Genomic DNA, 25,297 nt, shown 5'->3' with positions numbered 1-25,297 from the left:
AAAAAGATATCACAAAACTCATTTCATAGGTTATCAAAACTATTGGCCTGTTGTAGTACACAGTAGCTTTCCAAACTGCTGCATAATGATCCTATAATTACCATTAAGAAAGAATAGTACAAGAATAAGGTTAATGGCTAAATTGATTCTATGTCATAATTATTCTCTGTGCTGTTCTTTTCTTCAAGAAAATCTCTATGATACAGACAGTAATGACAGCTCCATTTCTTTTCCTTATATGTCTTGTTAAGGGAGAGAAATCAGTTGAGATATTGGCATCTAATTTTTACCACCTCTTTTCCTCAGTTCTGTCCAAACAGTTATCAGTATCCTTAACATCACGATCAGTGTGTGTGTGCGCCATCACCAGTCTCCCTATAGGATATTTTCTTGGTCTTGTTGAGGTGAAGGAAAAAGGGAAGGAGGTTTGGTACTAGGGTTGAGAGTCAGGTAAGTAAGTTTCTTTTTTTTTTTAAAGAGTATGTGACTTTAGGGCCCTCACCGGTGGCGCAGCGGGTTAAAGCACAGCACTAAGACACTAAAGCCACTTCATCATGAGTTTGACCCCCCCACCCCGAGCTGACGCATATGGTGAGGCATACCTCTCCTGATCTGCCTGCTGCTCCCTTCAGCAGTGTACCTCATCAGTTAGCCTGTTCTGCTCCCCTCTCTGTCTCTGGTGAGTCCTGTCACTGCCTCTACACCTCTGGCCTATACTCCAGTTCTGTATGCATAAATAAATAAATCTTAAAAAAAAAAAAAGTGTTTGTCTTTAATTTTTTAATGATTTATTTATTTATGTATGCAAGAACTGGGGTATAGGCCAGAGGTACAGGGGTGAGAGGATTCACCAGAGACAGTGGAGAGAACAGGTGGATCTATGGAAATACACTGCTGAGGAGAGCAGCGGGTGAGACGAGAGATCTGCAGCACCATGTGGGTCACCTCCCTGGCCTGGGATCGAACTTGTGGCTGTAGTTGCTACAGACAGCTTCCTGGTGCTGTGCTTTTAACCCCTTGTACTACCAAGAAGGTTCCAAGTAAGGTTATTTAGTAATCATTCAAGATAGGTTGAGAGACAGAATTTTTTTCCTTAACCTTATGTAGAAAAAACATGTTTTAAAAAAAAATCATAAAGGCCCTCCCTGGTGGCACAATGGTTTGGAGCACTGCATTGTGAAGTTAAGCCAAGCTGTGGCCACTTCTGCCAGTTCGATCCCCAGCCCTGGAGGTGATAACACATGGCGGGGCAGTCCTCTCCTGTCTCACCCTCTGCTCCCCACTCTGTTTCTGGTGAATCCTCTTGCAGCCCCTGCACCTCCAGCTGTACCCCATTTTCTGTATGCATAAATAAATAAATCTTTAAAAAAAAAACATGTAAAATATTTGTTTAAACTCCTGTGTGTAAAAAGTCTGTATTAGTAAATATTTGTGTACTCAAGAAGTAAGTCTTCAGTGGATATCTGTGAAAACTGTGAAAAACTTTGGGTTAAACTTTTTTTTTTAATAAGTTCATTGAAGTCTTAGTCACAATTTGAAGGTCCTCCAAGATCTTTGGGTTTAGTTGGAAGATGATGCTCAAATTGCTATAGAGTAGTCTGGAAAGACCTACATATCCCAGAAAGAAAAACCTGAACTCCAACAAAACATGGTCAGATAAAAAAACTAACCTGTTTTTGCTTTCTTAAACAGACTCGCCTATTGACTTTTGTTTATCATCATGGATGAATAATAAGGATAGCAAGGTAATCTTTTATAAATTTATTGTGAATTTCTAGAATATTATGAGGAGCATGAAAGTCATATTGCATATCTAACAATGCTAACTAGTCCCTAGGCTGAGGAACAAGGAAATCCATCATTCGAATGATGCTGACTCCAATTTGTTGTTTTTACTTCCTGTCACAATCTTATGTTTCTCAAATTTAATTGTGTATTATTATACTATTTATATTACTATATCCTCTGAGTGTACACAGTTGAGAACTCAAATTTTAAGGATGTCTCTCTGTGGGTTAGGAAAGGAAGGTGGCTTGGAGGTAGGAAGAAAGTTATTAATAAGTAAAATAACTAGCCCTTCATTGCCCAAATTGTGAATTATAGATCCTGAGTACAGCTGAGATTCTTGAACTATGGCCTTGAAAGCAGTGGGTTTCTCTTAACTCCGATTTTATATCTTACAGGTTGTTATTCCTGATACTGGACAACATTTTGAGGATAAGAATCCAAACAGTGACTTAAATACTAGTTTATTAGAAAATGAGAAACTTATGTCACTAGCAAGCTTGGAAGATTCTTCTGGTACTGTGGAGTAACTTGTATTTTGCTGGTCCTTAACTTTTCCACTCCTCCTTTCTGCTTCTTCATGGCATAGTTACTATGCCAGATTTAGTTTCTTTAATGTTTCCCACCAACACTCAAATTGCCATTTCTGAGAAGTGACAGGATCTTTAACACCTACTTCTTCATATCAATTCTTCCCCTCAGTTTAATATCATTAGGGTACAAAGTAATAAGTTTAAGTTCCACTCAATGTAAAGCACTGTATATTTTTTTTAATATATATTTTACATCATTGTTTTTTGACAATGTTTGGTTTCTTTTCTCAGGTGTAGTGCTCATAAAATTTCTGCTATCACTTCACCTATGCTACATCACCACAGTCCTCTGTGCTCTTTTCTCCCACGTTCTGGTCTTTCTCCCAGCCATTTCCCTCCAGAATATCTGTTTTATAAATAACCCTTAAAAGCTGACAATAGTACTGAATTATCCAGAGGAAAGAGGGAGTGAGGGGATGGTGAGGCTAAAGAGGGAAGGGAGGACAGTAGACTGTGAATTGTGGGTGTGATATGGTGATAGTAGCTGAGTGGGGATCCTATTCTGTTCTTAAACACTAACAAAACTGTAAGCCACTTTTACTTCTAATAAAAAAAGTAATTAAAAAATTTAGTTTGTGTTAGGATTCAAGCAATGACAAACTCTGAAGTTTTTCATAACAAATGTTTAAATCACATAGGCCATAAGACTTTATTATGGTTTATCAACATTTGGTTTAATGTTATATATATTTCAGTCATTATTTTAGAGCCTATCCTGTTTTTTGTTTGTTTTATCAATAGAGGATGATATTGATGATGAAGAATTTTATGATGATCATTTGGAGGCTTATTTTGAGCAACTGGCTATTCCAGAAATGCTATTTGAAGACCTAGAAGGACATGAGCCTCTAGAAGATGATTCTCAGCTACCTATAAATGATCCTAGTCAGGTATTTATGGTTTTTCAGAAATTTTGGGATTAGAAAACTGTTTGTTAACATAAATTTCAAAGTTTTGTTTGCTTCGGACTCCATTTTTCAGATATAAACTAAAAAACCTTCCCCATTGTTTCCTACTTTCTCTTACCTTTCCTTTGTAGGCAACAAAATGTAAAGGATGGTACAAAGAACATCTCTATACCCTTTCTTTAGATTAGCTCTTTTGAAAAAAAAAATTATTTGTGATTACAGAACTGGGGTACAAGCCCGGGGTGCAGAGGCAGTGAGAGGATTCACCAAAGACAGAGTGGAGAGCAGAGCAGGCAGATCCAACGAAGTACACTACTGAGGGGAGCAACAGGAGAAACAGGAGAGGTCCCCCTCCCATGCTATGTGGGTCAGCTCCTGGCCCAGGATCAAACTTGTGCTGGAGCGCCATCAGGGAGAGCCCCTAGATTAGCCTTTTTTAAGAAGCATTTTACCGTCTTTGCATTTTCTTTTTCCACCTATGAGTACTCTTATCTTGAAATAGTTGAAAATAAGTAGCAGATATTACAACATTTTACCCTAATACTTCAATATTTAACTCTTGTGAATAAGGACATTTTCCTATAAACCACAATTTTATTTACTTACTTGAATGTGTAATATAAATGAATGTACAGTTCATACTTGATATTTGCCTAATTGTCTCCTACTTATGTTTTTGATTCAGCATTTAATCAAGGATTGTTCTTGTATCTCATTGTCATACTTTATTTATTTATTTATTTTTAAAAAATATTTATTTATTCATTCATACAGAACTGGGGTACAGGCCAGAGATGCGGAGGGTGAGAGGATTCACCAGAGACAGAATGGGGAACAGAACAGGCAGATCGATGAAGTCCACTGCTGAGGGGAGCAGCGGGTGGGTCAGGAGAGGCCTTCCGCGCCATGTGGATCTCCTCCAGGGCAGGCAGGGATCAAACTCTTGCAGCAGTGGCTTAAGCTTCTTAGTGCAGTGCTTTAACCTGTTGCGCCACCAGGGAGGCCCTGGTCATACTTTATTTTTACTCTTTCAACTTGAAGTAGTTTTTTCATGTCTTAAGCTTTTTTAAAATTTAGGCCTGTTTTGTAGAATAACTCATAAACTATATATATGATTGCTTTACCCTCTGATTTGATGTAACATCTGGGCAAGAATTCAGGTTAAACATTTCCCTCATGAATATTTTCAGAATAAACTTAGGTTTGGTAATGTGTGCTTTTCTTCCTCACATACATGTTTGTCTGTCTGCTGTTGGTAAGGCTGCACCTAATTTCGGTAAAGTGGAGTCCACTAGGTATCTTCTTGTGATGGTTTCTTTTCCCCTTGGTTATTGATAAATTAATCTGTGGAATAATACATCCAGCTTATGTGAGCATCCTATTTCTGAGTAACCTTTCACAAAATGGTTTTAGTATCATTGCTAAAGCCTCCCAGTAACAGTGATTACATTGGTGGTTGCAGTGGTGATTTTTCCAATTCTAAATTATCTGACACTCTTCTGTGAAGAAGGCATTCTCAGTCCTTTATATTCTCCCTCATGTTTGTTTTTAATTTTAAAAATTTAATGCTTTTTAACAGGTAATTGAACAATCAGGTAAATCTCAAGCAGAAAATAAAAATTCTCTGATTTCCCATGACCCATGCAATTCAGGAAATTCTGAAATGGCTAACAAAGAGTCTGAGGAAAGCAGTTCAGTTTGTCTGCCTGAGACCAGTAAGTATTGAAAATAGAATTCCTTTGTCCTTAAGTTCTCTCTTTTTCTTTTTTTCAAAAAATAGCTCATTTGTTTGGTATGATTTAGTATAATTGATTTTCTGCCTCCTCAGATCTTTACACAGTCTGAAACGTTTCAGAAGTTTTTTTTTTTTTTAAAGATTTATTTATTTATTCATACAGAACTGGGGTACAGGCCAGAGATGCGGAGGGTGAGAGGATTCATCAGGGACAGAGTGGGGAGCAGAACTGGCAGTGACGAAGTACACTGCTGAGGGGAGCAGCGGGTGGGTCAGGAGAGGTCTGCCACGCCATGTGGATCTCTTCCTGGGCAGGCCGGGATCGAACTCATGTGGAAGTGGCTTAAGCTTCTTAGTGCAGTGCTTTAACCCGCTGCACCACCAGGGAGGGCCCGTTTCAGAAGTTTTAATAGTACCTGAGTACATTTGGTACTATAGGAATTACTATAGTGTGTATTTTTTAGATTACCTATTTTAATTTTATTCTTTGCAGACTTTTGAGAATTAGAAATGAATTATTTGTATGGTAGGAGTCTGTCATGCTCACTGATTACTGGCAAATGGTTACTGGTTATTTTTCTATGCAAATCACAGTATTGGCATATGCAGTCTAAGTAATAGGTTTAATTAAATAATAAATAACTAAAATCAGGTTACTGAAAATTGCATTTGTTCAGTAGTTTTTTATCCTTTATTTTTCAGGTAATTCTGTAGAAACTGGAGATAGTAAGAAGGTAGATGATGTGTTGCCATTTTTTCCTACTACTTGGAGGATTGAAAAAAAACCTGCAGAAAACTTGAAGAGCATTGTTTCAGATCATGGCAGAGTAAGGTTATAGCATTTTGTTGAAATGTTCTAATAGAAGAGTTAGTGTTTTTTGTATGCTATCAGATTTTTTCAATAACAGTTGATGACTTCTCTGAAATATATTAAATGTATTTTAAAATCCCTCTATAAAAATTTCCACTGCAAGTTTACATAGATCTTAGTATGTTAAGCAGTTACATACATTTTCTTAAATTCAAATTTTTCATGACTTACATTCAGATTATTCATTTGAAAAGTTCTTAGTTCAGCGTTAAAATACTAAAAAAGCAAGCTGATCATCTTTTACATTGCTCAGACATTTTCTTTTAAACTTTTTGTTAGCATTTCTCCTATGTTTTAACTTGGCAGTCATTTCTGATTCCTACCAACTTTTCTGTTTTTAAAAGTAATGCATTTCTCAGGTCTGTATGCTTCTTTTTAGTAGTTTGAGGGACTGTTGAGAGATGCCTTATCCTTATAGTAAACTTGAGTGTACTAAAGCTTCACTAAAGAGTGAAACTCAGAAGACAGACATTCTGTGTCCTCTGGACTCTCGTAGACTTTCTTGTCTACCCCTACTCTGGTTCAAGAGCTTCCTACCATGTCTGATATATTCCCCTGTCTACAGTATTTTTACCATTCCAGCATGCAAGATCAATCTTGTTAACTGTGGCACATAGATATATGTATGTATATATATATATGCACATATGTATATATATATATACACACACACATATGTATATAATATCCCCTATCTCTGCTTCAAATTAATCCTTCACATTCTGTGTAAGCTGACTCATGTTAATCTATTTTTGTCTTGTCTGTTTGTCTGCCAATTTGTTTTCCATTGTTTAGTTTACCTCTTTCCCTAATCAGATAACAATCATTTCCAGTTTTAGGTGAGCTTACTTGGTTACTTTTCAGAAACTCTTAATAGGTTATATTCATATGCCTGAATACTTATTACAATGATTGTATTCTATAGAATAGAGCTGTATTGCATCTAGAGATATCTTATCCAGAAATTGCTGTTCAGCAGCTTTGAGAATTTATTAGTCATTAGAGGAACTAATGACATATAAATCCAGTATAAAGCTTACTTCCCTAGCAAGAAAAGGTATTCAGAGCTGATAGGATTGTCCTAAGGCAGTGCTGTGGATACTTACTTATATGTATTCTCACCTGACAATTCTTATTCTTACATGTATTCTCATCTAAAATATTTAATTGAGTTGCAGTCTTCATTGATTTCAAGGTAACAAATGAGGAAAGAAAAGGGAGACAACATATATACTAATCTAAATTTTTGTCAGAATGTGAGAGTTGATACTGTCTATTAATATGCCTATCTGTGGCCATTTAATTTTGGACTAAGAACCTTGTTCTGTTTTACAATGAACAGTTTTCTAATTAACAACTATCATTTTAAAAGGGAGTATATTTAGTTTTAATACTGATTATTCACAAATACTTAAACTCCTAGTCAGGTCATTTCAACAGAAAGAATTATCAGGCACCTTCTTGATGGTAGATAATGGTACTTGAGGTTGTAGGTCATAAGAAAGTAATCGTGCTTTATGAAACTTAGTAGAAACTTAAAAATGATTAGATAATTATACAGCAAGGCAAAATTCTGATGACTGATTCTCAGTATACCCATAGAAGGGTATAATTAAGTCTAAAAATTTTTTAAAGTTTGACAGTTTTGTATGTAGTGAAAACCAGCTTCTGATGATCCATTTCTAGTCCATCTCTTTAAAAAATAATCCATAAGCCAGGATTATGGATTACTACTGTAGGATCCTCCCAATTCAAGACTGACATGGGGACAGTGTGGACTGAATACTTTCATCATCACTTTATTGCTCAGATGGGGGAAAAGCCCTACTTGTTGTTCAGTCATAAAATGCACTTCATGAAATGTTTTGTTTTCCCCATGTTTTAAAGATTGTGAAGTTTGTAGTTAATTGTGAGGTAACAATAATTGTGTCCTTGAAACTATCTTCCATTCATTTAAAATAGTTCTTGCTTTTTTGCTTTATTCTGTCTCTAGTTTTCGCCACTCAAATATAGTTTTAATTTAATTTGTAAAATATATTTAATATAAAATAGACCATTTTAACATTTGTTTAAACAATAGATGTTTAAAATTTTAAACATTTTCTATTAAAATTAAAAAATTTTCTATTAAAGTAATATTGGCTTATAATATGTATTAGATATATCTGGTATAAACTAACGTCTGTACATACTAAATTGTGTTTGCCACCACAAGTCTAGTTTTCATCTTGCACCATACAATTGACCCTTTTAGCCACTTTAAACCCCCATCTTTCCTTTTCCCTTCTGGTAATCACTATTTTATTCTTATAGTCTAAGATTTGTTAGTTTGTTTGGTTTTGCTTTCTTTTCTTTTTTTTAAAGATACAAGTGTGTATATACTGTACATATATATTTATGTAATAATGTTCTTGAATTATATATAGTAAGCATTTCATGTATAGTGTTGGTTTTTGTTCACTCAGTACTGCTAAGATTATGCATGTTGTTGCATGCAAGTATAGTTTTTTCATTTTCTTTATCATACTTACGATATGATTATGGCTGTTACCTTTTTATTTCCAGATAGTATGTAATTCACTTTTTTGTTTTCTTGTGGAATTTATAAATATCATTTAGTAATTTAAATTTCCAAGTAATTAAGATTTTTCATAATTTTTTAATATGCAGCAGTGTGTCATGTTAGCCATTCATAAGTATACAATTCAGTGACAATACATTCACAGTAATATCTTCACCTGAATACACAACTAAAACTTAAATATTCCCCAACAAAAACTCTACCCATTACACAATAAGTTCCTCTTCCCTTCTGCTCCAAGACCTTCGTAACCTCTACTTTGTGTCTGTTATTGCCTTTTTAAAAAAGATTTATTTATTTATTCATACAGAACTAGGGTTAGGCCAGAGGTGCAGGGATGGTGAAAGGATTCACCAGAGACAGAGTGGGGGCAGAACAGGCTTACTGAAAAAGCATACTGCTGAGGGGAGCAGTGGTCGGATCACAAGAGGTCTGTCCTGCCATGTGGGTCACCTCCAGGTTGAAGATAGAATTCATGCTGAGGTGGCTTTAGCTTCTCAGTGCTGTGCTTTAACCTACTATGCCACCAGGGAGGGCCTATTTATTTCCTTTTTTGGGTATCTCATGCAAGTGAAATCAAACAGTATTTGCCCTCTGTCTAGCTTATTTCACTAAATATGATGTTTTCAAGGTCCGCCATGTTGTAATATATCAGAATTTTACACCTTTTAGTGACTGAATAATACAATGGGAAGAAGAGTATGTATGTGTGTTTATATGTATCTAGTTACACACACATCACATTTTGTTTATACATGTTTGTGGATACATAGCTTCCATATTTTGGTTATTGTAATGTTGCTGTGACCTTTGGTGTACAAATATTTATTATCTGCTTTCACTTATTTTGGGTATATATTTCAGGGATATGTATGTCAGTCATTTGGGAGTTAGGTATTTTAACATTTTTGAGGAACTGCCATAGCTGTTTTCCATAGTGACTGCACCAGTACCTTCCACCAACAATACCTATGGACTCCAATTTCTCCACATTCTATTCAGTATGTTTCTAACTCCCCGGCCCCTTTTTTTTAATTATAGCAATTCTAATAAGTTTGAAGTTGTATTTCATTGTTGTTTTGATTTGCATTTCTTTAACACCTATTAATGTGAACATCTTTTCCTGTGTTTATCTGCCAATTGCATATCTTTGCAACGATGTTGCATTAAGTCTATATTAATTCCAAATCAGATACACAGTTCTAAATATTTTCTGCTTTCTATAGGTTGTATTTTGCTTTCTTGATAATATCCTTTGCATAATTCTTAATAGTATCCTTTGCATAATTCTTAATAGTATCCTTTGCATAATTCTTAATTGTGATACTGTCTGATCTATCAGTAACTTTGCTTTTGTGGGATGCCCTTGTTTTCATTTTCATGAAGTTGTTGCCAAATTTGGTATCTTTAAGATTTTCTTCCATTGTCTATATCTGTCTGTGGTCTCTCAGTAATTATGGCCTTATGCATTGAGTTAGGAAGTATTTCCTCCTCCTCTTCTTCTTTTTTTTTTTTTTTTTTTAAGAATTTAAGAAGTACAGTTTCTAATTCTTTGAACATTTACTGGGAATTTTTGATTTTGCATACAGAGGTGGTGGGGGGTGAAAGGAGACAGAAGGGGGAACAGAACAGTTGGATCTACTGAATGCATTGATACACTGCTGAAAGGAGTGGTGAGCCTAAGATCAAACTCATGCATGCTACCAGGGATGTCCCACAGTTTATTTTTTTATTGATTTCTAGTATGATCCTATTGTGGTTGGAAAAGATACTTTGTATATATATTTTATCTTTTTCTTATACTTTTGATACTTTTTGTGTGGCTTATCTATTACATGGTCTATCCTGGAGAAAAACTTCCATGTGGACTTGAGAAAAATCCATTTTCTATTATTGAGTGGAGTATTTTGTATATGTCCACAAGGCCTAATTGGTTTATTGTGTGACTGACTCAAAGCTTCTATTTTCTTATTTTTGACTTCTTGTTCTATTACTTGAATGTAGGGTATGAAAGACTCCAGCTGATATTGTATAACTGCTTCTTTCAGTTTTATCAACTTTGTTACATCTATTTTATGAGCCTGTTATTAGGTGCATTAATGTTTACAAAAAGTATATCTTCTTGTCATATAGAAGCTTTTTATTAGTAGATAATATTCCTTCTTAGTTATGTGCCTTATTTTGACTTACAGTATATTTTAGCTGATGTTACTATTTGTATGGATTGTCATCTTCTGTTCTTAGATTTTTAATTTATTTGTGTCTTTAGGTCTCAGACACAAATGCTCCAGTTGTATACTTTGCGGGAGCAAATAGTTGGAACATGTATTTTTATCCAAGTGCCAATCTGTCTTTTGATTGTATAGTTTAAACCATTTACATTTAAAGCGATTACTGATAGAGGGATTTTTGCCATTTTACACATTTGTGTTCTATGTATATCGTAATTTTTTTGGCCCCTCATTTCTTCCTTTACTCCTGACTTTGTTTTTAATTTTTTTTCAGGAATACATTTTGAGTCTGTTGTTTCTTTGTGTATTTTCTGTAGCTATTTTCTTTGTAGTTACCATGGGGATTATAGCCAATATCTTAAGTTTATAACACTCTAATTTGAATTTATATTAATTCAACTTAAATAATAACAAATTTTTCCTCCTATACCCCCCCATCATCCCCCTCTTCTGGTAGTAATGACACAGATTATATGTTTACATATTGTGTGCTAGTAACTTACATTAGGATTTTTTTAAAAGATTTTTTTATGCACACAAGAACTGAAAGGTGAGAGTTGTTGGGTGGGGATGAGAGGATTCACCAGAGACAGAGTGGGGAGCAGAACAGGCAGATTGACTGAAATACACTGTTGAAGGGAGCAGCAGACGACACAGTAGAGTTCTCCTGTGCCTTGTGGGTCAGTTCTCTGGCTAGAGATTGAACTCACGCTGCAGTGGCTGTGGATAGTTTTATAGTGCTGTGCTTTATCCCTTTGTGCCATCAGTGAGTCCCCTACATATTAGGATTTTTAAAGGTACAGTTATCATTTAAATCATGTAGAAATTAAAAGTGGAGTTGCAAAATGATAATGTATTTAACCTTTTCCAGAGATCTTTTTTTCTTTCACATGGTAGTTAATGACTACTGCCTCTTCATTTATACCTAAAAGACAACTTTACCTAAAAGACAACTTTGAGCATTTGTTGTAGAGAAGATTTTATAGTAAAGAACTCTTCTTGGGGCTTCCCTGGTGGTGCAAGAGTTTTAAGCACAGTGCTGTGAATTTGTCCATAGCCAGGGAGCTGACAACAGCAGACCTCTCCTGTCTCGCTGCTTCCCTCAGCAGTGTACTTCAGTTAATTTGCCTATTCTGCTCCCTTCTCTTGTCTCTGGTGAATCCTCTCACCACCCCCTTACACCTCTGACCTGTACCCCAGTTCTTACATGCATAAGTAAATAGATCTTTTTAAAAAATAAAAGAACTCTCAGCCTTTTCTTTATCTGGGGATGTCCTGATAACTCCCTCATTTTTAAAGGACAATTTTATTTCATATGAAGATTCTTGGTTGGTATTTCTCCTCCTCCCCCCCACCAGTGCTTTGATTATATTAACCTACTGCCTAATGGTTTCTAAAGTTTCTAATAAGAAACCTGTTGGTTATCTTTCCAAAGATTCCATGTTTTTGACAAGTAGCCTCTGTCTCATTGGCTTCAAGATTTTTCTCTTTGATTTTTGTCTTTTGACAGTTTGTCTCAGTATAGGTTTATTTTAATTCATCCCACATGGAGTTTGTTTGCTTTTTGAGTATTAGTAATTGTGTATTTCATCAAATACAAAAGTTTTCAGTCATTGTTTTCAAATATTCTTTCATCCTCTTACCCACTGAAACCTATAGTGTGTTGTTGGTCCACTTGATGGTATTGCACAGGTCTCTTAGGCTCTGTTCATTTTTCTTGAGATTAAACTCAATAATTAGCCCATTTCCAGGTCTGTTAGATCTTATTTTAGGTTATTTATATCTGCTTTCTAACCTCTCTGGTAAATTTTTTATTTCAGTTATTGTTGTTTTCAGTTCCATAATTTCTTTTCAGTTCCTTTATATAATTATTGAATCATTGGTATTCTCATTTTGTTTATAGATAATTTTCCTGTTTGTGATAAATATGACTTTAGTTTTCCTCATGTGCATTTTCTGTTGAATTATTTTCCTCTGATTGTACCATACTGTCCTGTTTCTTTGTATGCCTTCTGACATTTTTGGTGCTTATTGGATATTGAATCTTACGTAGTAACCTGTCAGTCAGATACTTCTTTTTCTCTAGAGTTTATTTATTTGTTATTAGGTGCAGATACCAGCCTGAGATGAAACTTTAAGATTTTACAGGCCTTTTTTAAGTCTCTATTTTCCCTTGGGCACATTTAGTACCTCTCACTAAGTGGATGTAAGATCATATTGCCCACTCTAGCTCTGCCAACCATACTAAGAATGGGAGTTGTCCTTTTCTCACTGATGCCTCCTCTCTGGTGCTAAGCAGTGAAGTCTGTAAATGATTGACATTTTTTCAGTTAACTTTTCTGTGATAGTTGTGCTTATTCAGATAGAGTTCAAAGTTCCCAAATAATTCATATTTTACTTGTTCAGTGTCTAGTGGAAAGACAACTTCCCAGTGCTTTCTCTTCTATCTTTCCTAATATCACTCCCTATTAACTATCTTTATATTCTACCATTCTATGGGATTGTCTTCAGAATTTGGTTTGAAAAACTGAACTTTGCTCAATGCTGTAGATAAAGTATACATATGTGTTTCATGGTCATGAGAAAATAAAGTTTTTGAGGAATGCTTTTAAGTAGCATAGTTCAGGCTGTTTATTATTTAATTTCTCTATGGCCATTTTAAGTTTTTCAACTAGGTGTATCATTTTAGAAAGATGAACTGAAATCTCCATTATAAATTGAATTTTTATCAAATTACTTTTGTACTTCAAGGTTTTTTTCCTTTATGTGCTTTTATATTTAAAATAAGATTATGGTTAGTAAAATCTCATTTATAAGATTGTACTTTTTAGTACAATAGCCCCCTTCTTTTACCAGTTCAGTGTTTTTAACTTTAAATTTTCTTTCTTATATCACTGTCAATACTTCTTGCTTTGTATAAGCTTGTTGCTAACATCTTTTCTATCCTTTATTTTTACTTTTTGTTTGGTTTGAGGATTTCTTACAAACATCTTTAGCTTGGTATATATTTTTTATTGTAACAGCCTAGTTTTGAGCTAATTTTTGAATATTTACTGTAGTATTCTTTAACTTGGAATAGTCTCAATTGAATTCTTAGGTTTTACTTTATATTCACTTTACATTGTTGTAATCATTTTCAGATTTTTAAAATTGTACTATCGATCACTGCTTTCACCTTTCCTCCCTCCTTTTCTCCTGCTCTGATTTAATAACTTCTATTATAATTTTTTTACTGAATTTAAAATACACATTTTTGTATATTTTAATACTTCGAAGTCAACATGTGCTTTAGAGTTACTGACATAGCTTAAGGTTTTCTTTCTGAGTAGTGTACATAATAATGGCAAGTTTTAAAACCAGTGATAAATTCTATAAAGTATAATGTTTTCCCCTTTTTTTGGCATGTTTATTTTCCCACACATTTATTATCTGATATATTTCTCAGTTAGTCCTTATTTGGAGTTTTTGCTGGGATACTTGATTGCCTCTGCTTCACTTAGGCTTCAAGAAGAGTTTGCTGAGGTAGTTACACTATTAAACTATATACAGAGACCTATTTTTTCATTTTCTGAAGACATTAATTCATTGTCAACTTTCTCAGTTATTATTTGAGACATATCTTCTGGAGTTAAATCTTTAAGCCATCTGAAATTTCTTTTGATATAAGGTAGAAGTTTAAATTTATATTTGTGTGACAATGTTGACAAATTCACTCTGTGATGGCAGTAGCATTTATACCTATTATGTTTTAACTTCAAAGTCAGCATCTTTTTTTAAAGATTTATTTGGGTCTTCCTGGTAGCACAAGGTGTTAAGTCTCAGAATTGTGGATCAATTTGTAGCCACTGAACAGAGTTTCGATCTCCTAGGAGGGAGCTGACCCACATGGTATAGCAGACCTCTCCTGTCTGGCCCACTGCTACCCACAGTAGTATGCTTCAGTCAGTCTGCCTGTTCTGCTTCCCACTCTGTCTCTGGTGAATCCTCCCACCCACTCTCCCCATACCTCTAGCCTATATACCCCAGTTCTTTTATGCATCAGTAAATATGTATTTATTTATTTATTTTCTTATTTATGAATACAGAGCTGGGGTACAGGCCAGAGGTGCCAGGGTGGTGAGAGGATTCACCAGAAACAGTGTGGGGAGCAGAACAAGCCAACCAGATGAAGTATACTGCTGAGGGGAGCAGTGGGTGGGTCAGGAGAGGTCTGCTGCACCATGTGGATCACCTCCGGGGTGGGGATCGAACTAATGCTGAAGTGGCTTTAGTTTCTTAGTGCTGTGCTTTAACCTGCTACGCCACCAGGGAGGGTCCTGTTTGTTTATTTTTAAGGATTTGTTTATTAATGCATGCAAGATTTGGGGTGTAGGCCAGAGGTGGGGGTTGAGGGGTACGAGGATTCACTAGAGACAGTGGGAACAGAACAGTTCTATCTACTGAAAGGGCAACAACGTGAGAGACAGAAGAGGTCTGTACTATGTGTGGTTTAGCTCCCTGGCTGGGGATCAAACTCAGATAGTAGAGATGATGGCCCTGAGTCTTAACCCTTAGGCCAACAGGGAAGTCTATCTTTGCTTTCATATAGAATGTCCTCCTTATTTAACTTAAAAAATTGCCTACCATTGGTTCATAGATTCTCTAAGTGAAAACAGTGAATACGGTATAGTCAATTACGTATATTCCCATAAGATTTTGGAGTATGTTTTGAAAAACAAAACTTACTGCTCTTCTTGTTTTGGGGCACCCCAAAATACATCCTTTCCCCCTTACACTCTGACACTGATTTTTTCTTTCTTTCTTTCTTTCTTTTTTTTTTTTTTAAGGAAAACACAGAAGGAGTTCTCGCTGTGAAGACTATTGGGGTCACTGACACAAAATGTAACTCTATTTATTTTCATGACACAAGTACCAGTGAAGGGGATTTTGACTTAGTGAATCCTTTAAAGCTAGTGGCTCTATCTCCTCATCAAAATAAACATTTGGCATTAGACTCAAAAACATCTTTGCCTGTAGATAGTTGCTTAGACGCTGAGACATCTAAAGGGTCCATTAAAAAAAATGTGTTCTTGGCATCTTTGAAACCTGTTAGTGGCAGTGGAATGAATTCCACAGATATTCTTCGGTCACCAACTAGTGAAAGGCGAACATGTGAAAGTTGTGGGTCCATTGAAAAGAGTAAAGACCGTAAGTAATCTTTTTTTATTCTTAAAAAAAATTAAATTGTGTTTATTTTTATATTTAAAATTTAATATTTTTAGCATTTTATTTATTAAAAATAAATATATGTATTTGATAAAACATCTATGACTGGAATTGCCTTTTCTTTACCATTAAAATATTTAAGTCTTCCATGGATTAAAAAAAATGCATCTTTATTCAAGTGTCTAGTGACATCTAAATTTTAGTCTTCCTTATTTTTTCCTCATTCTTCACTGTAGACTTTTACTATGAATAAAAGTGACTTGTCCACCATAAGAGATACTTCTGGTGAATTTTCTGATATTTTTGGCAGATTTCAATATTATTGATAACTAAGACAAGTCAGTGAAATAACATTAAGATTATGTCACTTTATTTGTTGTAAGTGTCCTTGGATATTTTTGGAATTTTTTAGAAATGGATCTTCCTCAGAGTGTGGTCTATCAAAATGAAGAGGGTAGATGGGTCACTGACCTTGCCTATTATACATCTTTTAATAATGAACAAGTTTTAAGCATGTCTCTAACTGATGAAATGAATGAAGACTTCTGCTCTGGCAGTAAGTGTGTTCATACCTAATTTACTGTACCATTTTCATTGTTTTTGATGGTATACTGATTGCTGTGTATGTATTTGTTGGCCATGTCAAATTCCTGCTGAAATATATAAGACTTAGCTTTTCACTTGTTCATGACAGTTACTACTTGTTAGTAGTCAGAGTAAATCATAACAGAATAAGCTAACCCTTTTCCTTAAGTACTCTTAATTATTTGTTTTAGAACTTCAGAGTTTAGGCTTTACTTTCTCACTATTTAAATTATGTCTTGAATGAAAGAAATATTCTGTTAAATGTGCAAAAGACATTTTGTTTTGAGTGAAATGAAGAAATAAATGATGGAAAGAAAGTGGCAGAAAAGATATCAAAGGATGAGAAAACTAGGGATATCCATTAGGATTGTTGATCAGCAGAACCTCTCAAAATAAAAAGAAAAATCAGGTTTAGTGTGAGGTTTATTCTGTGAGATGTAGTTATAGTCCTGAAACATACATTGTCTGAACAACCTCTAAACATGGATTAAGGAAAGGTGTTCCGACCTGGCAAGCCTAATCTTGATTCTAATAGGCTCAGAAAGAGCCAAAAGAAGATGTTAACTGCTATTTGCATAGGTGCTTCTAAGTATCTGATAATGTGAAAGTACAGTAATGAAGACTTTTTTTATATCTTAAGAAACTTTCCATCATCTAAGAGAAATAAGACAAAACTAGCACTCAGAATCATAAGATATACAAACCAAATGCTTTTGGAGTTTTGAGAAGAAATACCTTTTGTATGAATGACAGGGAGAGAATGAATTTTACATTCTTTTGTGATTTTTGAAGTAAAGCTCCAGGAATCCCTGAATGATGCAATTGTAACCCAATTGTAACAAAATGAGATGGGGAAGCACGGACATGTTTTGAGAATAGTAAATATTTCCAGTGTGGTTAGCATTTATGGCAAGCTATGTAAAGGGGAGAATAATAAGAGATGAAGCTAAATAGAAAAAGTAGGGCCAAGGTGTTGAGCAAGCTTTGCTGGCTACCATGCCAAAAAGTTGAACTTGTTTGATATGTAATAGGGTGGCACTGAGTACATTTTTTTTTTTTAAGATTTATTTATGCATACAGAACTGGGGTATAGGCCAGAGGTGCAGGGGTGGCGAGAGGCTTCACCAGAGACAGAGTGGGGAGCATAACAGGCAGATTGATGAAGTACACTGCTGAGGGGAGCAGCGGGCGAGTCAGGAGAGGTCTGACACGCCATGTGGTCTCCTCTGGGGCAGGCGGGAATCGAACTCATGCGGAAGTGGCTTTTTTAGCTTCTCAGTGCTGTGCTTTAACCCACTGCTCCACCAGGGAGGGCCCAAGTGCATGTTTTTTAAGCTTACTTTGCAAATCATCTTTTGACAGTGATAATCAGTTGAATGAAAGATGTAGAGTGTTGTCGAGTTTCTAGGTATCAGTGAAAACAAAAGTATGAAAAACATGGGAATAAAATGCTAGGATTCATGACCAAATTTCAGAGGATAACAGAACACCTAGAAAGATTGTAGTCTGAGTTACTTAGGAAAGTGGAAGTTATATTAACTGAATTGGGAGAAAGCAGAAATTTTAGAATTTTGGGTAATTGTGGTTTGAAGTGGGGTGTTCGGTAATTGCAGGTATGTCAGAAATTGGTGGTTAAGTTACAGTTAGATGTTGCTAAATGATAATTTGATTTAGAAAGGACAAAAAGACTGGACAGTGGATATTGGCTTTGTCTTAATATCAGTGGTCATGGATCTCGTGGGTGTTGGTGGGAGTGTAAACTGGTATAGCTCCTTAGAAAACCTTTTTTGGCAGCAACATTTTGTAAAGGTGTACTTTATGAATTTTATATTTTTATTGTACCCGAGTTATACCAAATATATTTATATATATTGGGTGCATATATTTACCAACATATATATTATCTATTGAAGTATTTATAGAAGTTATTTTAGCTCCAAACTGGAAATTACCAGATTTTCACTAACAGCAAAATTGATTGTTCATGCCTTGCAATGTTACATGTCACATAGATGAATGATGTGCAGCTACTTGGAAACAGCATGGGTGAATTTGACAAATATGTTGAATGAAATAAGACAAACTAAGAATGTGCTTTATAATGCTGTTTGTATACAGTTCAAATATACACTGCTGTGCAAAGTGAGAAGTAAGGGTACTATTGGATCATGTAGTGGAGGGAAGGGCACTTAAGGGACATTTGGAGTTTGGGGGGCAGTGTTCTATTTCTTGATCTGGGGTGCTGAGTACACAAGTACACAGATGTGTTTAGATTGTGAAGGTTCATCAAAGCTTTACACTTATAGTTGTTTTTTATATGATTATTGTGCTTTGGTATAAAGTTTTTAAAAATTAATGCTTAAATTGGGAAATAGTTGCTACTCATATTACAAATTAATGTGTAAGTAGTTCTAATAGTCAATAAGAAAAAGACCAATTACCCAGCTTACAGTTGTCCAAAGGATATAATAAATTTATAAAAAAGGAAATAAAAAATGGATTTTAATATACCCCAAAAGCTCATTAATACTTTTAGAATGCAGAATAAAAGTACCAAATAATACTACTACATTTCAGATATTTAATTGGCAGTGATCCATCAGTTTGGTGATAAATATATTTTCGTTAAGGGCATAAGGGAAATATATTCTAGTACATTATAGCTACTGCCTCTAGGTAGGGAAGTTCCTCTCTGGAGTTAGTTCTTCATAAATGCTTGCATTAAGTGGTTAATAATGTATATGAAAGTAGTGTTTCACAGTGTGTATAGTCAAAAAATATTGGAAGCCATGTGCATGTACAAAATAGACTAAGTAAATAAAATAAATGAGATGAATGGAAATTCCCTGTGGCTATAAAAAAAGGTAAAGGAGCATTGGATGCATAGATGTGGAATGATCACTAAGAAAAATTATTTAAAACCCATGATACAGAAAAGTATATAAAATGCTCCAGCATTTGTATAAAAAGGTGGCAGAGGAGATAACACATATGTTTGTAAATATATCCAGTGGAAAGAGAAAGAGAAAAAGAAAAGAGATTATAGGAATCCCTAGATACTTGATAGAAATCATATTCAAATTTTGACATATTTCAGGGGTACCTTAAATATTGTTTGCTCTGGGAATATGAGGTGTTGGGATATGACATTTCAGAGGACTGTTAGTCTAGATTTGGCATAACTTCATAAAAAAATCTCATAATTTGGGATTGATTTTTGATGAATGTGCAAAGTAACAGTTATCACTGTTGGATGTTTTTTTTAACTGAAGAGTGCCTTAAAGTTCAGAGAAAAAGTACTTATAAATATAGTAAGTAGTATTTTGAATTGTCATCCGAAGGGCTTGAAAACCATGTGATACTCACCAAGGTAAATTGTTTCCTCTAGTTTACCTTCTTAAGTGTTATTTATTACACCCCCTTTCTTGGCTGTTTGATTTGGTTTGTTGATAGATTTACAGGTTAGGGCAGTGGTTTTTAACTTGAGTTATGGATCCCCTAGAGAATCTTCACAGATAGCAGTGAAATATATGGTTTTGTGTGTGACTTTGGAAGTTTCATGGTTGTCTGTAATGCTCATTGATAGATTGAGAATGTGTTTACATGAAAAAATTATTGATCCATTAGGTAAGGAAACAGCACTAACAAGTAAGAGTCCTGGACTAACTTTGGTGTTCTGCTTTTTCTAACAAGAAATATTCTTTATCCACTCTCATTTTGTTTCTCAAGTTGTAGATGGTGGACTATCAGGGTTTCCAAATGGACAGTTTGGATATGCTTGTCGTTCATGGACTAATAAGTGTGAGGGATGTCTCTTGGTTGCCTCAAGAAGGCTGTTCCTCCTAGGTAGCTGTTTACTCTTCCCCCTTCTACTTACAGGTCAGAGTGAGAGGCAGATAGTCTTAGGGACTAGCCAGCAGACTTTTCTGATAACCAAATTGTCTAAAATTCTTAATTCTAAAACTTTGAGTGGGTCATATGCTTTCTAATTTTCTACATTGCAGCCAGCTCCTGTCATGTCAAACCTGACCCACTTTTCTCATTTACTCTTAACCTCTAAATCATTTTACTTTGTGGCCTTAGCCTACAGACTGGTGTCCAGGTGCATGTGAGTAGGCTGATGTTCATTTTGTGATGTGAACTGACATACTTACTAGGAACTTGGAAGACATTAGGTGATCACTTACCCCAGTTAACACAGTTGATTGGGTCTTAAGGGATATGAGATTTAAAAAAAAAAACAAACAACTTTCTTTTAAGGACTTACTTATGTATACAAGTACTGGTATACTTGTATACCAGTGGAGTGTGAGGGTGGAGTGAGAGGACTTACCAGAGACAGAACGGGGAGCAGAACAGGCAGATGGGGAGCAGTACACTGCTGAGAGGAACAGTGGGCAAGCCAGGAGAGGTCTGCTGTTACAGTAGCTGCAGATAGCTTCAAAGGCTGAGACTTAACCCCTTGTACCACCAGGGAGCCCTGGGATATGAGACTTTCTCTAAAACTGGGACCATCCTGCGCACATGCATGGCTGGGCATTTCAGGATACATTTTCATGATGAGTTTACTGAGCGACTTGTTATTATTATTATTCCAGATAGAATTCCACATGTATTTAGTGTGAGTTCCTTATCTTGGGTGTTCTATATTCTTCAAAGGTGAAATTAATGTAAATCTTTAAAAAATAAAGTTTATATTATATAGGAACCCTTTAGCCTTTAGTAAGTTACGGCAAGTTTGTAAATGACTCAGTCACAGTAGGTTGTTCCTCACCAGAAGTTTGACCACCACAGACTGACATACAACAGATGCATTAATAATATGATTTAAGTTTCACATCCTTTTGAAATTTTTTATTTAATATTTCACTTTTCTAAGTTTATTTCTATGCTAGCATTTAATTAACATAATTATTTTAAATTATACCTTTTTAAGCTGAAGCATTACAGTTAATTGCACAAGATGAAGAAGAATTTAATAAAGAACATCAATTTATGCAGGTTTGTAATTTTTTGACATTAACCTAAGTTTAAATTTTTTCCTCTATAAATTTAAATGTAGGCAAAATATTCATTTCTTTCTATGTATATGTGTGTGTGTAGAATAAGCAGCTATAATGATAGCTAGTGTAGAATAAGCAACTTTCTCATGTTTAGGCAGTTTCTACTTTTTCCTTTATATTTTGAATTATTGATTGAAAAAATATTGGTATACTGAAAACTTTATTTAAAATTGCCTTAATAGGCTTCAAATAGCTTAACAGTGTTTCACACTGAGATAATGCTGTTTTTATTAAAGATGTCCTTTTTTCTAAAGATTTGTAATAACAATGCTTGAATAGGTTTTATGTTAAAAAATAACTCAGTTATTAAAAAATGAATTTCTTTTCTGGACTTCATTACCTTAAGTTTGAATTAGTCCAAAATATTTTATGCAATTTTTTAAAATTTGCTTACATTTTTTAAATTAAAATTTTAATTTCTTGCCTCTTAGGAGAATAGAAAGAAGGTTTGCTGAGAAAATAAAATGCAATAATAACTTTCTCCTAGGACGAAAATATAGATGCCCAGAACACTTCAGTCACACTGGGGGATACATCCTGGGGAACTTCAATCAATTACAATGTGTTGAGGAAATCACTTAGCACTTCAGATTTGGAAAAAGATGATGCCAGTTATTTACGTCTATCTTTAGGAGAATTCTTTGCTCAAAGATCTGAAGCTCTTGGTTGTCTTGGTGGTAGTTACAGTGTGAAAAGAGTAAGTATAGCAAGTGCTAATAGTGATTGAAGTCACCAGCCATTGTATTTTGTTAAAATAGACAATTAGTATCTTTAAAACAGAGACTGAACAAAGTACATGAATGACGAGAGTTTATTGGGTTTTATTCATTCAGACAATGACTCCAGTCCAAGCCTTTTAACTAGTTTGGTGACATGGAAGTTTATTTAGTAAAATTTGTTTGATTTCTAAATTTTCCAATTTTAAAATGGGATGTTGCTGTATAGGGTTTTGTAATAATTATATATCATATTGCATAGAAAAAGTTAGCATCAAACCTTACATGTAGTAATAAGTATTCAATGTCCGTTAATTGCTATTGTTAAATCATTGATGGTGGGGAGAATTTAAAGTTAGATTTTTTTTTAAAGATTTATTTATTCGTACAGAACTGGGGTACAGGCCAGAGATGCGGAGGGTGAGAGGATTCACCAGAGACAGAGTGGGGTACAGAACAGGCAGATCGATGAAGTACACTGCTGAGGGGAGCAGTGGGCGGGTCAGGAGAGGTCTGCCTCGCCATGTGGTCACCTCCGGGGCAGGCAGGGATTGAACTCATGAGGAAGTGGCTTAAGCTTCTTTGTGCTGTGCTTTAACCCGCTGTGCCACCAGGGAGGGCCCTAAAGTTAGATATTTTTAACTCGTTTTCTAAAATATGTTTTGAAATGAGTGTTTCAATTTAATAAAATGTACTAATAATACATGTAAACATGTGAAAAGGAGCTACTTTAAGTGTCTGGCAGGGTGACATTGGAAGGGGGAGTGTTTTGAATGGGACCTTAAATGATGAGAGGACAGTCATCAAAAGATTTGGAACAGGAGTGTACACAGCAGAGTGTGGCTGAAGTAGAAACCTAGAATGGCATTAAAGGAAAACAGAATAGGCAGACAGAGCTACTGTACGTGGAATTGAGGGCAAGGAGTACAATAAGTTAAGTAGTAGAAGTAGACAAGGGACAGATCATCCCATCCTTGTAGGACCTCTTGGAGGCAGGCAGTAAAGTAACTTACTAGTGGTAGCCAGGTCCACCTCCACTTGGGACACAAAAATTTAAGGATTCAAGATTTATTTTGGAGGTAGTAAAGGGATTTATTGACAAATTCAATATAGGAAGTTGAGGTAATTGAAAAGGAGTATTTGTTAAAACTGGATTTAAAGTAACTAGATTTACAGTTTTTAAATAACTGTAGTGTTAAAATTCACAGTTGATTTGCAAAACTTACTGACCTATGTTTCCAGTCTGTGCAGCTAGTTAACACAAATTCTGTACAGATCCAGATTTCTCTCTGGATCATTGAATCTTTGATATTTTGACATAAGAGTAACTGAATTCCTTACAAAACAGATGGATCAAGGAAAAATAGATTACTCAGAATTTCTATTAGTAGTATTAACTATAAATTGTTACTTGCATTCAAGTTAATAGGTTGAGGGAAGAAATTCCCAGGTGAAGATAAATCAAAAATAGAGTATATTTAACATAATCACTTTCATATTAATTCCTTCCAGACAGGAATTAGCAAGCTTACTGAATATAAGCATTTCCAAAACTTTAAAGCCGCTAGTGTCATACCTAATCTTAATATACATTTTCAAGTGTATATTTATTTTATAAAATAAAATGTTCTTGTACTGTAAGTTCCAGGATGGCAGAAAGTTTTCTTTTTCTTTCTTTTTTTTTTTTATGACATTCTTCAGTTTTGTACAATGTGTGCTTTTTTATCTAGGTTGCAACCCATGTGGCCATCACATCACCAATTCACCCATGTGCCATCACCATAGTCCTCTGTACTCTTCCCAGCCCTGTTTTGATCCTGTTCCTCTCTCTCCCCTCAAAGAATGTCTCTGGCTTATATTTGTTTTAGTTTTTACTTTATTACAATTACTTTTTTTCCCCCCTGATACCTTACAGTCCTGCTATGGGTGAAACCATCTGGTATTCTTTTTCAGAAAGCTTTATCTTTTGTCTCACTGATGTTTCACTGAAAACAGTTTCTGACACATGGTAGATAATAATAGTTATTGAAAGAACAAAGTTTCATTCGTGGCTTGTTTTACTTTGAATTTCCTAGTAAGGATAACTTATTTGATAGCATTAATTCTGATAATTAAAGATAACTAGCAGTAAGGAAATAACAAAAGTTTACCTGGACTTTTTTTTTTTTAAAAGATTTATTTATTTATGCATACAGAACTGGGGTAAAAGCCAGAGGTGGAGGGGCAGTGAGAGGATTCACCAGAGATAGAGTGGGAAGCAGAACAGGCCGACTGGTGAAATACATTGCTGAGGGGAGCAGCGGGTGTATCAGGAGAGGTCTGCCATGCTATGTGGACTCCTCTGGGGCAGGGATGGAATTCAAACTGAAGTGGCTTTAGCTTCTTAATGCTGTGCACTATGTGCTACACCACCAGGGAGGGCCCTACCTAGACTTTTAATATTCATGTTTTGTAATTTAAGGTTGAAGGGAAAAAAATTGAAAGACTTTACTGCTATCATTTAGCTCATTTATCATAATTTGGATAAAGCAGTCTAAAATTACTCAAGCACTTGAAAATTAAATAATCCACATGTTTATTTTGTAGCCATCATTTGGTTATTCTATTAGATCACCAGAGAAGAGAGAACCTATTGCTTTAATAAGAAAATCTGATGTATCAAAAAGTAGTTTGGAAAAAGAAGTGGCTCATCTTAACCATGATCAGTTTTCAGGTAATGGATGAAAGAGTTTCAGTTACCTTTTTTTAACCTGTAAATTAGTGGTTGTAATTGTTCTTTATGAGTGAAAATATATTCACTTGAATTTTTTCAATATCAGTTATAAATTGGTCTTATAACTCCAGTTGAAAGTGGAAGTAAATCAGCCAAAAGTCACCTAAATACTTAAAGAAAAACAAATAATTTGTTTAAATGGGCAAATTAACTCTGGCTAACTACATTATATATTCTGAGATTCATGAGTTATAGACATTGTGTTTATTACTTAGACTTAGAGCTGTTTTGAGATTTGGTCTATGATAGTC

At 34.9% G+C, this 25,297-nt stretch overlaps 1 protein-coding gene across 1 annotated transcript in view; it reads left to right on the top strand.

The window, feature by feature from the left end:
* The window catches only part of CEP192 (centrosomal protein 192kDa), a 120,027-nt gene that overhangs the window by 16,774 nt on the left and 77,956 nt on the right, over positions 1–25,297 (top strand). Inside the window, exons 4-13 of the mRNA XM_004683968.2 lie at positions 1,693–1,745; positions 2,184–2,301; positions 3,120–3,268; positions 4,866–5,001; positions 5,724–5,848; positions 15,531–15,891; positions 16,322–16,465; positions 21,431–21,495; positions 22,045–22,254; positions 24,860–24,986. Coding sequence (XP_004684025.1) covers positions 1,693–1,745; positions 2,184–2,301; positions 3,120–3,268; positions 4,866–5,001; positions 5,724–5,848; positions 15,531–15,891; positions 16,322–16,465; positions 21,431–21,495; positions 22,045–22,254; positions 24,860–24,986 — 1,488 coding nt within the window. The remainder of the gene's footprint in view (positions 1–1,692; positions 1,746–2,183; positions 2,302–3,119; positions 3,269–4,865; positions 5,002–5,723; positions 5,849–15,530; positions 15,892–16,321; positions 16,466–21,430; positions 21,496–22,044; positions 22,255–24,859; positions 24,987–25,297) is intronic.

This window comes from Condylura cristata, unplaced genomic scaffold, assembly GCF_000260355.1.
Source record: "Condylura cristata isolate star-nosed mole 26May11 unplaced genomic scaffold, ConCri1.0 scaffold00016, whole genome shotgun sequence".
NCBI classification, from domain to species: Eukaryota; Metazoa; Chordata; class Mammalia; order Eulipotyphla; family Talpidae; genus Condylura; species Condylura cristata.
The sequence above is the reverse complement of the archived record's forward strand: the minus strand, read 5'-3'. Positions and strand labels throughout refer to the sequence as shown.